We start from the raw sequence: 11,505 nt of genomic DNA on the forward strand, positions 1-11,505 counted from the left end.
GCTTGTCCAGCCCCTCCTGCCAGGCGTGTCCCCGCAGGGTATGGCCCTGGCACCCGGGCTGGTGAGTCACCGGCAGACTGAGGGCGCTGACCCCAACCCTGTCAGTCCCAGGGACAGCTCGTCTAGTGGGGATCACTGCAGAGCAGCAGTTGGTACCCACGGGCGATGCTGTGCCCGGTGTCATCCACTGCCACCAGCCTTTCAGACAGGGTGGTCCTGGCAGCAGAGGCTCTAGAACAGGCGAGGCCCGCCTGGTTTGGTGTTGACACGCTGTGGTTTGCTCTGGGCAGGGTTATTTGGCACGGCAGTTCAAAGCAGCCGTGCCCGTCCCAGGGAGCCATGGGGATGGATGCTCCGGGAGAGGGGCGGCGGCGGCGGCGGCGGCGGCAGAGACGCTGCCAGACGGGCTCGGGCACTTCCTGCCTCGCTGTGTGCAGTGCTGAGCTCTTGCCAGGTTCTTCTGCGTGGTGATGCTGCTGGTGGGACACGGGGCTGCTGGAGAGCTCGGGCTGCTCCACTGGCAGTGCAGCAGGAGAGAGTGAGTGCAGGTGCAGAGAGAGAGTGCAGAAGGAGGAGAGGTCAGCTGGGAAGGTGTTTGCCAACCAGGCATGGCACGGAGGGCAGCCAGCTGCTTGTGAATCTACCTGGGAAAGACACCTGTGCAGGTCCCGGGCCAGGTGAGGGCTTTGGCTATGAGAGCAGTGTCAGCAGGTTGTCACACCCACGGGGCTGCTCTCTGCCCTGGGTGCCACAGCTTCATGGCAAGTGCTGTGTCCGAGAGGTCGGGCTGCCCACTGTGCTGCCCATGCCCCTAAAGGGTGATGGGCTCTTGGGCTTTGATCCGGTGTTTGCAGAGAGGGTGAGTAATGGCCGAGGAATTTCGACGAGCTGGCAAAACTCATTTGGCCGATTGCCTTGTCCTGTTTGTGCTGCGGGTCTGGCAGCCCAGCATTTCACATCCAGCAGATCAACTTGTGTGCGTGTCAGAGCCCTTCCTCTCTGTGCTGTGGGTACCCTCTTGCTTTCTTTTCTGTATCATGGAGCAGAAGAAAATCAATCCAGAGGCTCTTTAGGTGCTCTGTTGGTGCCGCAGAGCTGTGCTTGACTGCAGGGGGATGAGACAGGAGCTGTTGCTGTTGGGGATTTGGCTGTGGAGCTTGCTGTGACTCTCTGGGAGCCGAGGGAGCCTGGCTTTGGGGTAGGAGAGGTGCTCAGGTGAGCGTGTGTTGGATGTTTTCATGCTAGCTTAGGTTCTTCCCAGGTTTTGTGTGAAACCAGCTAAATTGGTTTTTCAAAGGTACAAGGGAGCAGTGTGTGCTTCCCTGTGATACAGCCACTGTGAAGCCTTCTGAGGCAAGGTAGATATATTTTGGGTCTGCTTTGTCTGTAACATGTTTTTCATATCAGAAGAACGTAAAGGCTCTGAAGATGAAGTTCTATCATAGGCTGGTAGGAAACAAGGCTTAAAAAGATGTAGGAGTGAGGATGTGTTTGGATCTAGGGCTGGAATTGGTGCCCTAATAACAGAGGAGTTTCCTTGGGGCGGGGAGCTGTCAGGATAACAGCCTGTGTGTGCTCCAGCACTAGGGATTTGCTGAATGGCAGGTGAAGGTTTGCCTCTCTGTCCAACTAAGCTCTGTGCTCTTTCCCCAGGGACTGGCACTAGCCCATCTGTCGCTCTGACTCTGGCCCCCGGAGGAATCCAGTCATGGGGGAAACGGGCAAAGAAGAGTACAAAATACAGTCGTTTGACTCTGAGACTCAGAAGCTGCTGAAAACAGCCCTCAAAGGTCAGCAGGTTTTTGTGAGCTCCCCTGCCATGTGCAGCTTCAACATGGCTGTACCAGGCCATGCACTGACCTGGGATGCTTTCCAGACACCCCAAAGCAATCAGGGCCCAGAGAGGGCTGGGTCCTGACAGTGTTTCTCCTCTCTGCAGACCCCAGCAATGTGGACCTGGAGAAAGTGGCCAATATTATAGTGGACCAGTCCCTGAAAGACTGTGTGTTCAGCAAGGAGGCAGGGCGGATCTGCTACACCATCATCCAGGTGAGAGCTCCTGCCGGACCGCGAAACACTTGGGATATGTTGTGTGGGTTGTCCCCCAGCTGGACCAGAAGAGGCTTTGCCCCAGCCCCATGCTCTGACCCCTTGGCCATCTTTCCTCTCCTGCTGCTTGCCCCGTGCAGTAGCAGCATCCAGAGCAGTGGGTGAGCACAGGCAGTGAGTTGCAGCATTTCTGCCTGAGAATCACAAGAGGGTATCTGCATGGTCCTGCATCCCCCAGCATCCTCCTGCCCCTCTCACACCCCTGTTTCATTCCTCCATCCTGCCTTTGTGGGATTGTAGGCAGAGAGCAAACAAGTTGGCCAGAGCATCTTCCGGAGGAGCCTGTTGAACCGGCTGCAGCAGGAGTACAAGGACAGGGAGGAGCTGCGCACCCGCTCGCTCCAGGCCTGGATCTGCTACGTCACCTTCATCTGCAACATCTTCGACTACCTGAGGGTGAGGAGCCAGGGCAGGAGCACCCAGCTGCTGCTGCCTGGGGTGCCAGAAGGGCCTTGGCATCCCAAGATGCCAGGGGTGTTGGGTGGGAGTCCCAGGGCCATGGGGGCCAGAGCTGGTTCTCAGCATGAGGATGCTGCCAGGGCTGGTGCTACCTACAGGCAAGCAACAGGCCTGGGGAGGCAGAGGAAGAGTCTCCACAAACAGTCACAAAGTCTCAGCTTCCTCATTTTGTACCTGGTGTTTGAAATCCTCTGATTTGCCTGCTCCCATATGCCCCAGACTGGACTGGTTTAGTTGCTATGGGGTCCTGGGGGGAACGTACTGACGGAGTTTGTCTGCAGGCCTTTGTGCAGTGTGTGAACTTGGATTCCTGCTTAGGGTAGATGTAAAAATGATGCAAGTAGAGCTGTAAGAAGGAAAAATGCTGTTGCAACAAGTGTATTTCCCAAGACTATCTGCTTACATTTAAAAATAGATGTTTTTTACATCATTTGTTCAGCTTCTCTGGTTCCTGGAGACTCAAATGTAAATCCCACCAATATGGCATTTTGCAGCACAACTAAATCCTGCTTCCATCTCCTTTGGAGAGCAGCAAGGAAACAATTGTTTGAAATAGCTGCAGACTCCTCCCTCTCTGGCCCCAAGGTGACATGGCTCCTGCCTCCTTGCAGGTGAACAACATGCCCATGATGGCTCTGGTGAACCCCGTTTATGACTGTCTGTTCCGGCTGGCACAGCCCGACAGCCTGCAGAAGGAGGAAGAGGTGAGTGCAGGGGAGAGCTGCTGATGTGCCCCTTGTCCTGCCAAGGACCTGCACAAAGCACAGCCCAGGGGGTGCAGAGGAGCTCTCCATTGCTTTGTGCTCAGCCATCTGCTCTTCCTTCTGAAGGTGGACTGCTTGGTCCTGCAGCTCCACCGCATCGGCGAGCAGCTGGAGAAGATGAATTCCCAGCGGATGGATGAGCTCTTCTCCCTCCTCCGAGATGGCTTCCTACTGCAGGAGGGGCTCAGCTCCCTGTCCCAGCTCCTGCTGCTGGAGATCATTGAGTTCCGTGCTGCTGACTGGAAGATGACAGACGCTGCCCAGAAATACTATTACAGCGAAGTGACGGATTAACCACCCGCGGCAGAGGAGGGGAGTCCCCAGCACTTTCACCAGCAAGCTTCGTACCAAGTTGGAATTTCTTTTCACCTTAATTTTCTAGCACTTCCTGTAAATAGGATTTATACTGGCTAGAGCCCCTGGGCACCTACAGTCAGGCTGCAGCTGGTGCTGGCCTGACTTCGGAGGTTTGGAGCAGTGGGAAGGGCACGTTTATCCCAGGAAGTTCTCCCACTGATACTGTCTTAATATTGGGCTGCTGCCAGCAAAGGGCTCCTAAGGCTTCTAGCTCACACCAGCATTTTCTATGAGTGGTAAGGAAAGCACAGTTTAGGCTGAGAACATTTTGCTTCACCCCAAAGCCAGCAGAGCCGTGGGAAGCAGCAGGGAAATCTCACAGCTCAGGTTGTACCTGGATATCTGGGACAGGTCACAGAACACACTGTGGCCTCACAAATAGCTCAACCAAGTGCTTTTTTTTCCCAGATTCCTTCCAGCACGCTGGCTGCACCTGCATGCACATGGCCTCTCCCACAGCCAGGAATACCTGCCAGGAGAGGTCCCTGAGCACATGTAGGAACAGGTTTTATAAGTTTTATACAATAACTGTCATGTTTTTTTCACAATTTAGCGAGTTTCAGCCATGGGATGTTTGTTATAGGAATGGGAGAGGAAGAAAGGAAACAAAATAGTCTATTGAAGGATTTTTTTCTAATAAAAGTTTTCCACTAACACGTGCCCTGCTTTCTCTCTGTGCAGCTGCTGAGCTTTGAACAATGCTTAAGGGTTGCTCCTGACTGAAGCTTTAAGGCTGACAGTGTTTCTGCTCCAGTGTAAGGCATTAGCCTGGCTGTCCAGAACCAGGGTAGCTGGAAAGTGCAGTGTGAGATTCAAGCAACACAGACCAAGGTTTGGAATTGAGAAACCTTCCCCATAAAACTGGTTTTATTTTCTTGTTACCATTCCCATCAAATCTGTGCAGACAGTGTTGCTGATGATCAGAACCAAAAATGAAAAAGGGCCTTTTATTACCTGTTGTTCCATTCCTGCTAAGGCTGGTTGTGGTATGGAAAAAATCCAGCTCTGCTCTTAGCTGTGCAGCCAGAAACATTGCTGATTTCAGGAGCAGAGAGACTTCCAAGTCCCCAGGAAACAGGTAAGTGAAAGATGACATTGCTCTGAGAAAAACATCTAAGGCTTGTCTTCACAGGAAAGTGATGATGAAAGAACTAGAGCATCCCTGCCAGGGTCGGTAACTCGGATTCCCCCTTCCCCCATCCAAACAAGCACAAAGGAAATGAACCTCATGGAGATGGTGTGAGCTCTCCCTGGGTTTGATCAGCAGCAGTCTGGAAGGGATGGGCCACCCTTCCCTCCTCTCCCCAGCCTCTCCCAGGCAGGCAGCCCTGGGGCTCTGCTCTCCAGGCCGTGGCACCGTGTCCCTGTGAGTCCCTACTGCCAGCGGAAGTGGGCGTAAGCCCTGTTGGCCTCTGCCATCTTGTGCAGGGCGTGCTTCCTCTTGATGACGGGCCCTTCGTTTTTGAAGGCCAAGAGCAGCTCCTGGGAGAGCTTCTCAGGCATCAGTGTCCGGCGGTGCTTGTTCTCCCTGCACTCGGTGATCAACCACTTCATGGCCAGGAAGCGCTTCCGATTGTCCTTCAGCGGGACGGGCACCTGGGAAAGGTTCAAAGCACAGCAGTTATCTCCTGCTCCTCTCCAGCAGCCACACAGGACCAGCTGGCACCTGCAGAAGTGCTGCTCTCTGCAGCCAGACCCGCTCCTGACAGCTGGTCCGTGCCAGTTCTCCTCCTCTGTCCATAGAACTGGCCACTGCTGCCAAAATGGAAATTTTGACCAGCCATGGGTACTGGCACTGGCCTTTGAGTGGACTTCTGGCCTAAATGGGAGCTGGATCCAGGCTGGTTTGTTCTTTCAGAGATGGGAGAGGTCACCCCATCCCTGCACTGAATACAGAGAAATCACAGAATAGTTTGAGTTAAAAGTGACCTTAAAGGTCATGTAATTCCAACCTCCAGCATCTAGTTCCAAATGCCTCCACATCTCATCTCTCCATCAGGTTCTGAGGGTTGCACAGCCTGTATTCAGAAACTGGTTCTGCTCATGTTTTAAACATCACACTGGATCTAGCTGACCTTTTCTGCCACATTGACCTGCCCCAGGGCTTTGGGACCTCTCCACAAGCAACACAATGCTGAGAAGATGGGACTGGTAGTCCCAGCACTGCCAATTCTTTTGCTGCTGGTCTCTGTCTCCTTGGAAAATACTTGCTGTGCACTTCTCCTCAAACCTAGTCAGAAAACCAGAGACTGCTGCTGCTTAATGCTGGACTCTAGGATCTTAGAGGTCTTTTCCAACATCAGTGATCCTGACAGGGGAATTACCACACTCATAGGTGGGAGTCCTGATCTTGGGCAGAGTTTCTAGGTGCTGTTTTAATCCAGATTGCAAAGTAGCTCTTTCCAAGGAGAGAAAATCTTTAGCTGAAGGGGTGGAAGCCCATTCATCTCCCTCCCTAGCTAATTCTCTCCTTACCTGGTAGGTTTTGCCTCCTTTGGTGATGTTGCTGAGCCCAATGATGGGCTGGCAGTTCTTCAGAGCCTGGTGGAAAATGACGTAGGGGTTGCATTCAATTGTCTCCTTCTCAGTTTCTGGAGCTTTGTGGTACTTCTCCAGCTGCTTCCTCTTAATGGCCTCTAAAGTCTTGGGACAAAAGCAGGAAAGGAGACATCACTTTTATAGGCATCCCATTTTCACCTGAGATGGTTTTCCAGCCCCATAAGCAACAGGCCCAGTGGAGTTTTTTTAGCTCAAGTTTTATTCCACCCTATTCCATCTCTTCAGTCTCTTTATCAGACATTGCAGGGGTCAAAGCTGTGTCATGAAGGTGACACATTCGTGGGACTTCGTGGGCAAGTTATGCAGAAGGCAAAGCATGACAGAGAGCTGGAAAGGAGATCTTTTGAGAAAATTATGCTTTTAAACTCAGAGAATACCCTTATGCAGTACAGAAGGTCACAGGGATACTGAAGAGTGGAAAGAGAAGGTTCTCCATTAAGGTGTCACTTGGTCTGTGAGCTAATGAGGCTGGGGCTTGTATATCTTATCAGAGAAATCATGGTTTATCATGGTGGGAGTAGTGTGTTTGCAGAGGGAAAGGCATCAGGACCACAGAGATGACATGAGTTCTGGTAATTCCCAATTCCAGTGGGTTTGATGTCCCAGCTTTCCATTTTGTCTTGTTTTAACATAATAGAGAGAAGAAACATGAGTTCTCACCTGAGTCATGAGGCTTCTGGCCAGCACTTTATTTCCATCCCTCATCATCATATTGGTGAATTTACTGAAAACACAAAGTCAGATGGGATCTGAGTTGAATTCTGATTTTATCACCCACACAAATAAGCTCCCCCCAACCCTTTGTGTTGTTCCCATGGTTAAGTCTGGGTGCTTCTAGATCTGTAATTATCTCTAATCACTGTAGGACAATGGACTGGCTGATGGGAAAAGATTAACCCGGAATAAAGGGACTGTGTTGTAACAGGAGGCAATGTGCAGCCAGGAGTGAAGGCTGAGGAGGGCAGCACAGCTCCCAAGAACTGTGGCTCCGTGGGATCCTGTGAGAGAGGAGGAGCTGCTGCTTTCTCTGACCTGATCATGGGGTCGCTGAACACAGAGCTGGACAGAGAGGGAGGAGCAGCTTTGATGGGTCGAACAGCCTTGAGCTCCATTTGTTCCCTTTCCTCCTCAGTCAGCTCCTCCAAAGGTTTCTGGTAAAATTCCTTGTTCACTTCTGGCTCCAAGTAACTGGGGTTGTAGCGGCTCCATCTCACCTGCATCAGCCTGGAGGGACAAGAGAAGGGGGGCTGTAACCTCACACATGCCGTGACAGGGATGTGGGCAGATGTGGACAGATGTGAACACGTCTCAGATGTGAGAGGCATCTCTGCCTTCCTCTCCATCACTGCAGCAGAGCCCAGGGCACAAACCAATACCGTGAACCCAGGAGGTAACATCATCCTCGTGAAAGGTCTAGAAAACATGTCTTATGAGGGAGCTGGGGTGGTTTAGTCTTAAGAAAAGAAGGCTCGGGGGGATTTCACTGCTCTCCACAACCACCTGAAAGATTGTGGTGAGGGGGAGGTTGGTCTCCTGCTGTGCCTGCGGTGAGAGGACCAGAGAAAATAGCCTTAAGCTAAGACTGGGGAGATTCAGGTTAGATATTACAAAAATTATTCACTATTCGGGTGGTCAGGCATTGGATCAGGTTGCCCAGGGCGGCGGTGGAGTCACCACCCCCGGAGGTGTTCCGGAAGCGTCTGCATCTGGCGCTGGGTGATGTGGTTTAGCGCTTACATGGACAGTTGGACTGAATAATCTTAACGGTCACTTCTAACCTTGATGTTTTTATATTTCTGTCATTCCGTGAGCCCGGCAACCAGCAGGCGGGCGGCCTCTCCGTGCGCTCCCTGTGCGGCGCAGACCCCCCCCACCTCCTGCGTGCTCCCGCTGAGCCGCCCCTGGCCTCCCCCCGTGCGCTGCTGTGTGCCCTGGATGCCGCCCAGCCCACCGAGCCGCCCGCGCCTCCCCGCCGGGGTCCCCTCACGCGCTCACCGGGGCACCCAGGCCGCAGCCGCCGGCCCAGCCCCCCCACGCTGGGCCGCCGCCATCTTCCCTGCGCGCGCCGCCGCGGGGGCGGGGACGGCCAGACCCCGCCCCCTCACACGGGTCTCGCGCGGGGTGGGCGGGGCCTCGGGCCGCGCCGGCAACATGCGGAGGCGGAGGGGAGAGAGCCTGAGTCGTGGCCTGAGTGAGTTACCGGGGGGCTGAGGGCACCACCCGGCACCGGAAGCACCCTGCCGGGAGCCCGCCGCCCTCACGCCGTTGGGAGACCCCGCCCCATCCCCTCCGCGCCGGCCCTTCCCATCGCCCCCCTCAGCGCCCGCCCGCCCGGCGCCGCCGCCCCTCAGCCGGCGGGGACCCCCGGGGGGTGTCAGCGCGCTGGGGACGGGCTGGCACAGCACCCCGGGGACGGGGAGGGTTCAGCACCCCGGGGATGGGACCCGGGGCAGGGCTGGGGCCGCCCCGCCCGGCGGTCCCCGCGGTGAGGGGAGGGGGGGCCGGTAATCGGCTCCTTGGTGGGAAATGTGAGGGGCGGGCAGGTCTGTAGCTCCCCTCGCTCAGCTGGTGCTGTTTTTTGACCATAAAGGCTCGTGGTTGCTCTCTGTCCCTGCTGTCCCTTCCTTTACCTGGATTTTGGCCAGCCCAGTGTACAGCCCGAGTGCTGTCTGTGAGGGTCAGAGCTGTCTGGTTTCCCAGATAAATTGCTTTCGTGTGTTACACAACCGTGGTTTTCAAGCAGACAGATTCTGCTCTGCACCTGGCTGCAGTTTCAGGGTAGCTGTGGACATCCATTCTATACGGGCTGGAATGTATCAACCCCCTTTGTCGACATAAGGTATGTTTTGTCACACAGTCCTAAAGGTTAGAGAGACAGGGGACAAACCCCCGTGGCCTGTTGATCCCCGGCTCCTGCTGAGTGTCTCTTATCTCTGTGTCTGTCTGTGCTGCCCGTGGCCTTTGGGTTCTGGCTGTGCAGAATGTGGGATCCCAGCCCAGCGCCGCTGGAGCAGGATGTGATTCTTGAATGAATCAGTCATAACCGTAATTGTTTTTCATATATTCCATGCACAGGAGCTCCTGCTGCTGTCCCTGGGTGGCCATCCTGCACATCATAGCTTGTTGCCTAGATTTTCTTCTTTTTTTAATAGTTATTTGTTTGATTATGGCAGTGAGTGAAGCTCCAAGTAGTTGGGTGCTGGGCAAACAGCAGAAGATGGTCACTACCCTAAATACTTCAGAGTGTAAAACCTGTTACCCTTGGAGTTATCCTTCCATAAGCAAGATTAGATAATTCTCCTTCTTCCTTGGTATTTTTACATAAAACTCAAACATGTACATTCTATCATCATCTGTTATATGAGTTACTGACTAAAAGATGTTTTCAGCTCTTTCTCCTCATTTTAGCTCAATCCCTTCTGTCCCTTCACCGTTTTTGCTCCTCCTCTGAACTCCCACAGTTTGTCAATATCTTTTATTGTAGCCAGTGAGGCACAAGAAGAAACACCCACATCCCTTCCCTGCGATCTCTCTGAGGAGAGCTGACTCACTGAGTTCAGTTTGTATGTGAAAATATCTCTAGTAGGAAGGATATTTTAGGTTGTATAGCCTGGAAAGCTGCCTGGCTGCTTGTTTTTTGGGGATTTTTTTTTAATTGAGGAAGTTAAGACAGAGGTGATTAAGTACTTGGCCGAAGAGTCAGATATTCAGAACATGGGCTAAAGGGAAGAGTTCCAAAGGCCTTACTCACTGTGAGAAACATGGCAGAGCCTGATTGCAGAAGGGCACACGTTTTTCAAGGCTTGAGTGCTGCTCTCTCATTTAGGAGGATGCTTTTATGCCAGGTCACTGCTGTAGTGATTGTACTGGGAGCACGGAGCCTTCCCTGTCAGGGAATTACTGGAGAAATCTGAGGCCAGGCAGGCAGAGCTGGTGCAGCTCAGGGCTTTCACCAGGGCCTCCCTGGGGTTTTTGTCTCATCATCACAAAGCTGTGGCTATGCTAACCTTGAGGGTGTGCCCTGCTGTGCCCTTCCTGAAGGGAATGGCTCGGCAGCACAGCCAACTTCCCAACCACAGGAAGATGGGAAATTTCTTGTTGCCAATGATTTTTTTCCTCTGGTGCTGTGCAGCCTCCTGCTGCCCTGTCTCTGGCATCAGGTGGAGTCACAGAGCCATGAAGTAACATCATCCTCGTGTCCTCCCGCTGCAGCAGGAGCTGCGCCTCAGCCAGCCATGATCTGGCATCTGCGTGTCCTGCCTCATTCCAGGCAGCTGGGATGAGAGAAGGTGATCCTTGCTGTCCCCTCCTGGCTGGCAGGCTCTGCTCCTGCACTGAGCTGAAACAGGAGAAGGTTAGAAAATAATGTCAGTTGTGCAAACAACTGGAGCCTTTGACTCCAGCACTGCCTGTTCTGCTGCATCCAGAAGGAAGCTTATTGTATCCTGCTCCTGTCAGGCTCAGGCAATGTCCAGCTATGGAATAGATACAGATGGATAAAATATAATGACTGTCTTAGTTTATTTTTTCCTTGGTTTGTCACGGGTCAGCATTCTTTTCTGCCCAGGGATGCAAACAGAATCTGACTGTCAGATTCAACATGCCTGGGCTGGGCATTCTCAATTCATATGCTGAGCCTGACCTGGGGAAACCCTTTGTTGGGGTGGCTTTTGTCTCATTTCAGGAGAGAATTGAACCCAGGAAAACATGAGCATTCACTACCAGTCAGCTAATGGTCTGTGGTTCTCTGCATTCCAGCGTCTCTAGGGAAAACAAGCAACTTTATTTCATGTCTAATTATCCATCTGAATGTTGCCTCATGAGTGCTTTGGGGTCTGGCAGAGCCCCTGAGGGCTGAGTGGCTCTGGTGCTCGGGGCAGGTGTGAGGCAGCTTTTCAGTCCTGGGCACAGCAGGGTCTGAAAGCTGGGACAGACGTGGTGGCAGGACTGGGGTGGTGCCCAGACTTCTGTCCCCAGATTGCTAATCCAGATTCACTTGGTTGCCAATGTGAAATGGGATTTTCAGGATGGGACCCGATGGACAAGTGTCTCTGAAAGCAAATAACTGGTACCAAGTGGGCCTTGGTTGGCAGTTTCAATAGAGAAGCCAAAGACTTGATATTCCAGAGCACCCAACTCTCCATCCTGGAGTGAATCCTTTCACATAAGGGTGAAATTGGAATCAGATTTATAAAGCAGTACAGAGAAGCTCTTTGTCCACATTTTAAGCATTCTGCATAAAAAGAGAGGATTTTAA

At 53.0% G+C, this 11,505-nt stretch overlaps 2 protein-coding genes across 2 annotated transcripts; one reads left to right on the forward strand and one right to left on the reverse strand.

Annotated features, from left to right (window-relative positions):
- The first annotated feature begins 1,630 nt into the window (after positions 1-1,630).
- MIF4GD (MIF4G domain containing) lies at positions 1,631-4,343 on the forward strand. Its single transcript, XM_008926934.2, has 5 exons — positions 1,631-1,790; positions 1,940-2,049; positions 2,350-2,505; positions 3,180-3,272; positions 3,399-4,343. Exons 1-5 carry the CDS (start codon positions 1,709-1,711, stop codon positions 3,624-3,626), a joined length of 669 nt encoding a protein of 222 aa, XP_008925182.1. The 5' UTR covers positions 1,631-1,708; the 3' UTR covers positions 3,627-4,343.
- A 178-nt stretch (positions 4,344-4,521) lies between these two features.
- MRPS7 (mitochondrial ribosomal protein S7) lies at positions 4,522-8,323 on the reverse strand. The gene is made up of 5 exons (XM_029960043.1): positions 8,244-8,323; positions 7,281-7,472; positions 6,909-6,972; positions 6,165-6,332; positions 4,522-5,285 (listed from the first exon to the last, which is right to left on the reverse strand). The coding sequence occupies exons 1-5, from the start codon at positions 8,297-8,299 to the stop codon at positions 5,064-5,066; spliced, it is 702 nt and encodes a 233-aa protein (XP_029815903.1). The 5' UTR covers positions 8,300-8,323; the 3' UTR covers positions 4,522-5,063.
- Between the last annotated feature and the right edge of the window lie 3,182 nt (positions 8,324-11,505).

Source organism: Manacus vitellinus, unplaced genomic scaffold, assembly GCF_001715985.3.
Source record: "Manacus vitellinus isolate BGI_N305 unplaced genomic scaffold, ASM171598v3 scaffold_24_pilon, whole genome shotgun sequence".
Taxonomy (NCBI): Eukaryota; Metazoa; Chordata; class Aves; order Passeriformes; family Pipridae; genus Manacus; species Manacus vitellinus.

Coding starts and splice junctions, on each gene's coding strand:
- MRPS7 (XM_029960043.1), bottom strand. CDS start 8,299: ATGGCGGCGGCCCAGCGTGGGGGGGCTGGGCCGGCGGCTGCGGCCTGG. Junction 7,473..8,243: donor GCTGCGGCCTGGGTGCCCCG/GTGAGCGCGTGA, acceptor TTGTCCCTCCAG/GCTGATGCAGGTGAGATGGA. Junction 6,973..7,280: donor TTCAGCGACCCCATGATCAG/GTCAGAGAAAGC, acceptor TTGTGTTTTCAG/TAAATTCACCAATATGATGA.
- MIF4GD (XM_008926934.2), top strand. CDS start 1,709: ATGGGGGAAACGGGCAAAGAAGAGTACAAAATACAGTCGTTTGACTCT. Junction 2,050..2,349: donor TCTGCTACACCATCATCCAG/GTGAGAGCTCCT, acceptor GTGGGATTGTAG/GCAGAGAGCAAACAAGTTGG. Junction 3,273..3,398: donor GCCTGCAGAAGGAGGAAGAG/GTGAGTGCAGGG, acceptor TTCCTTCTGAAG/GTGGACTGCTTGGTCCTGCA.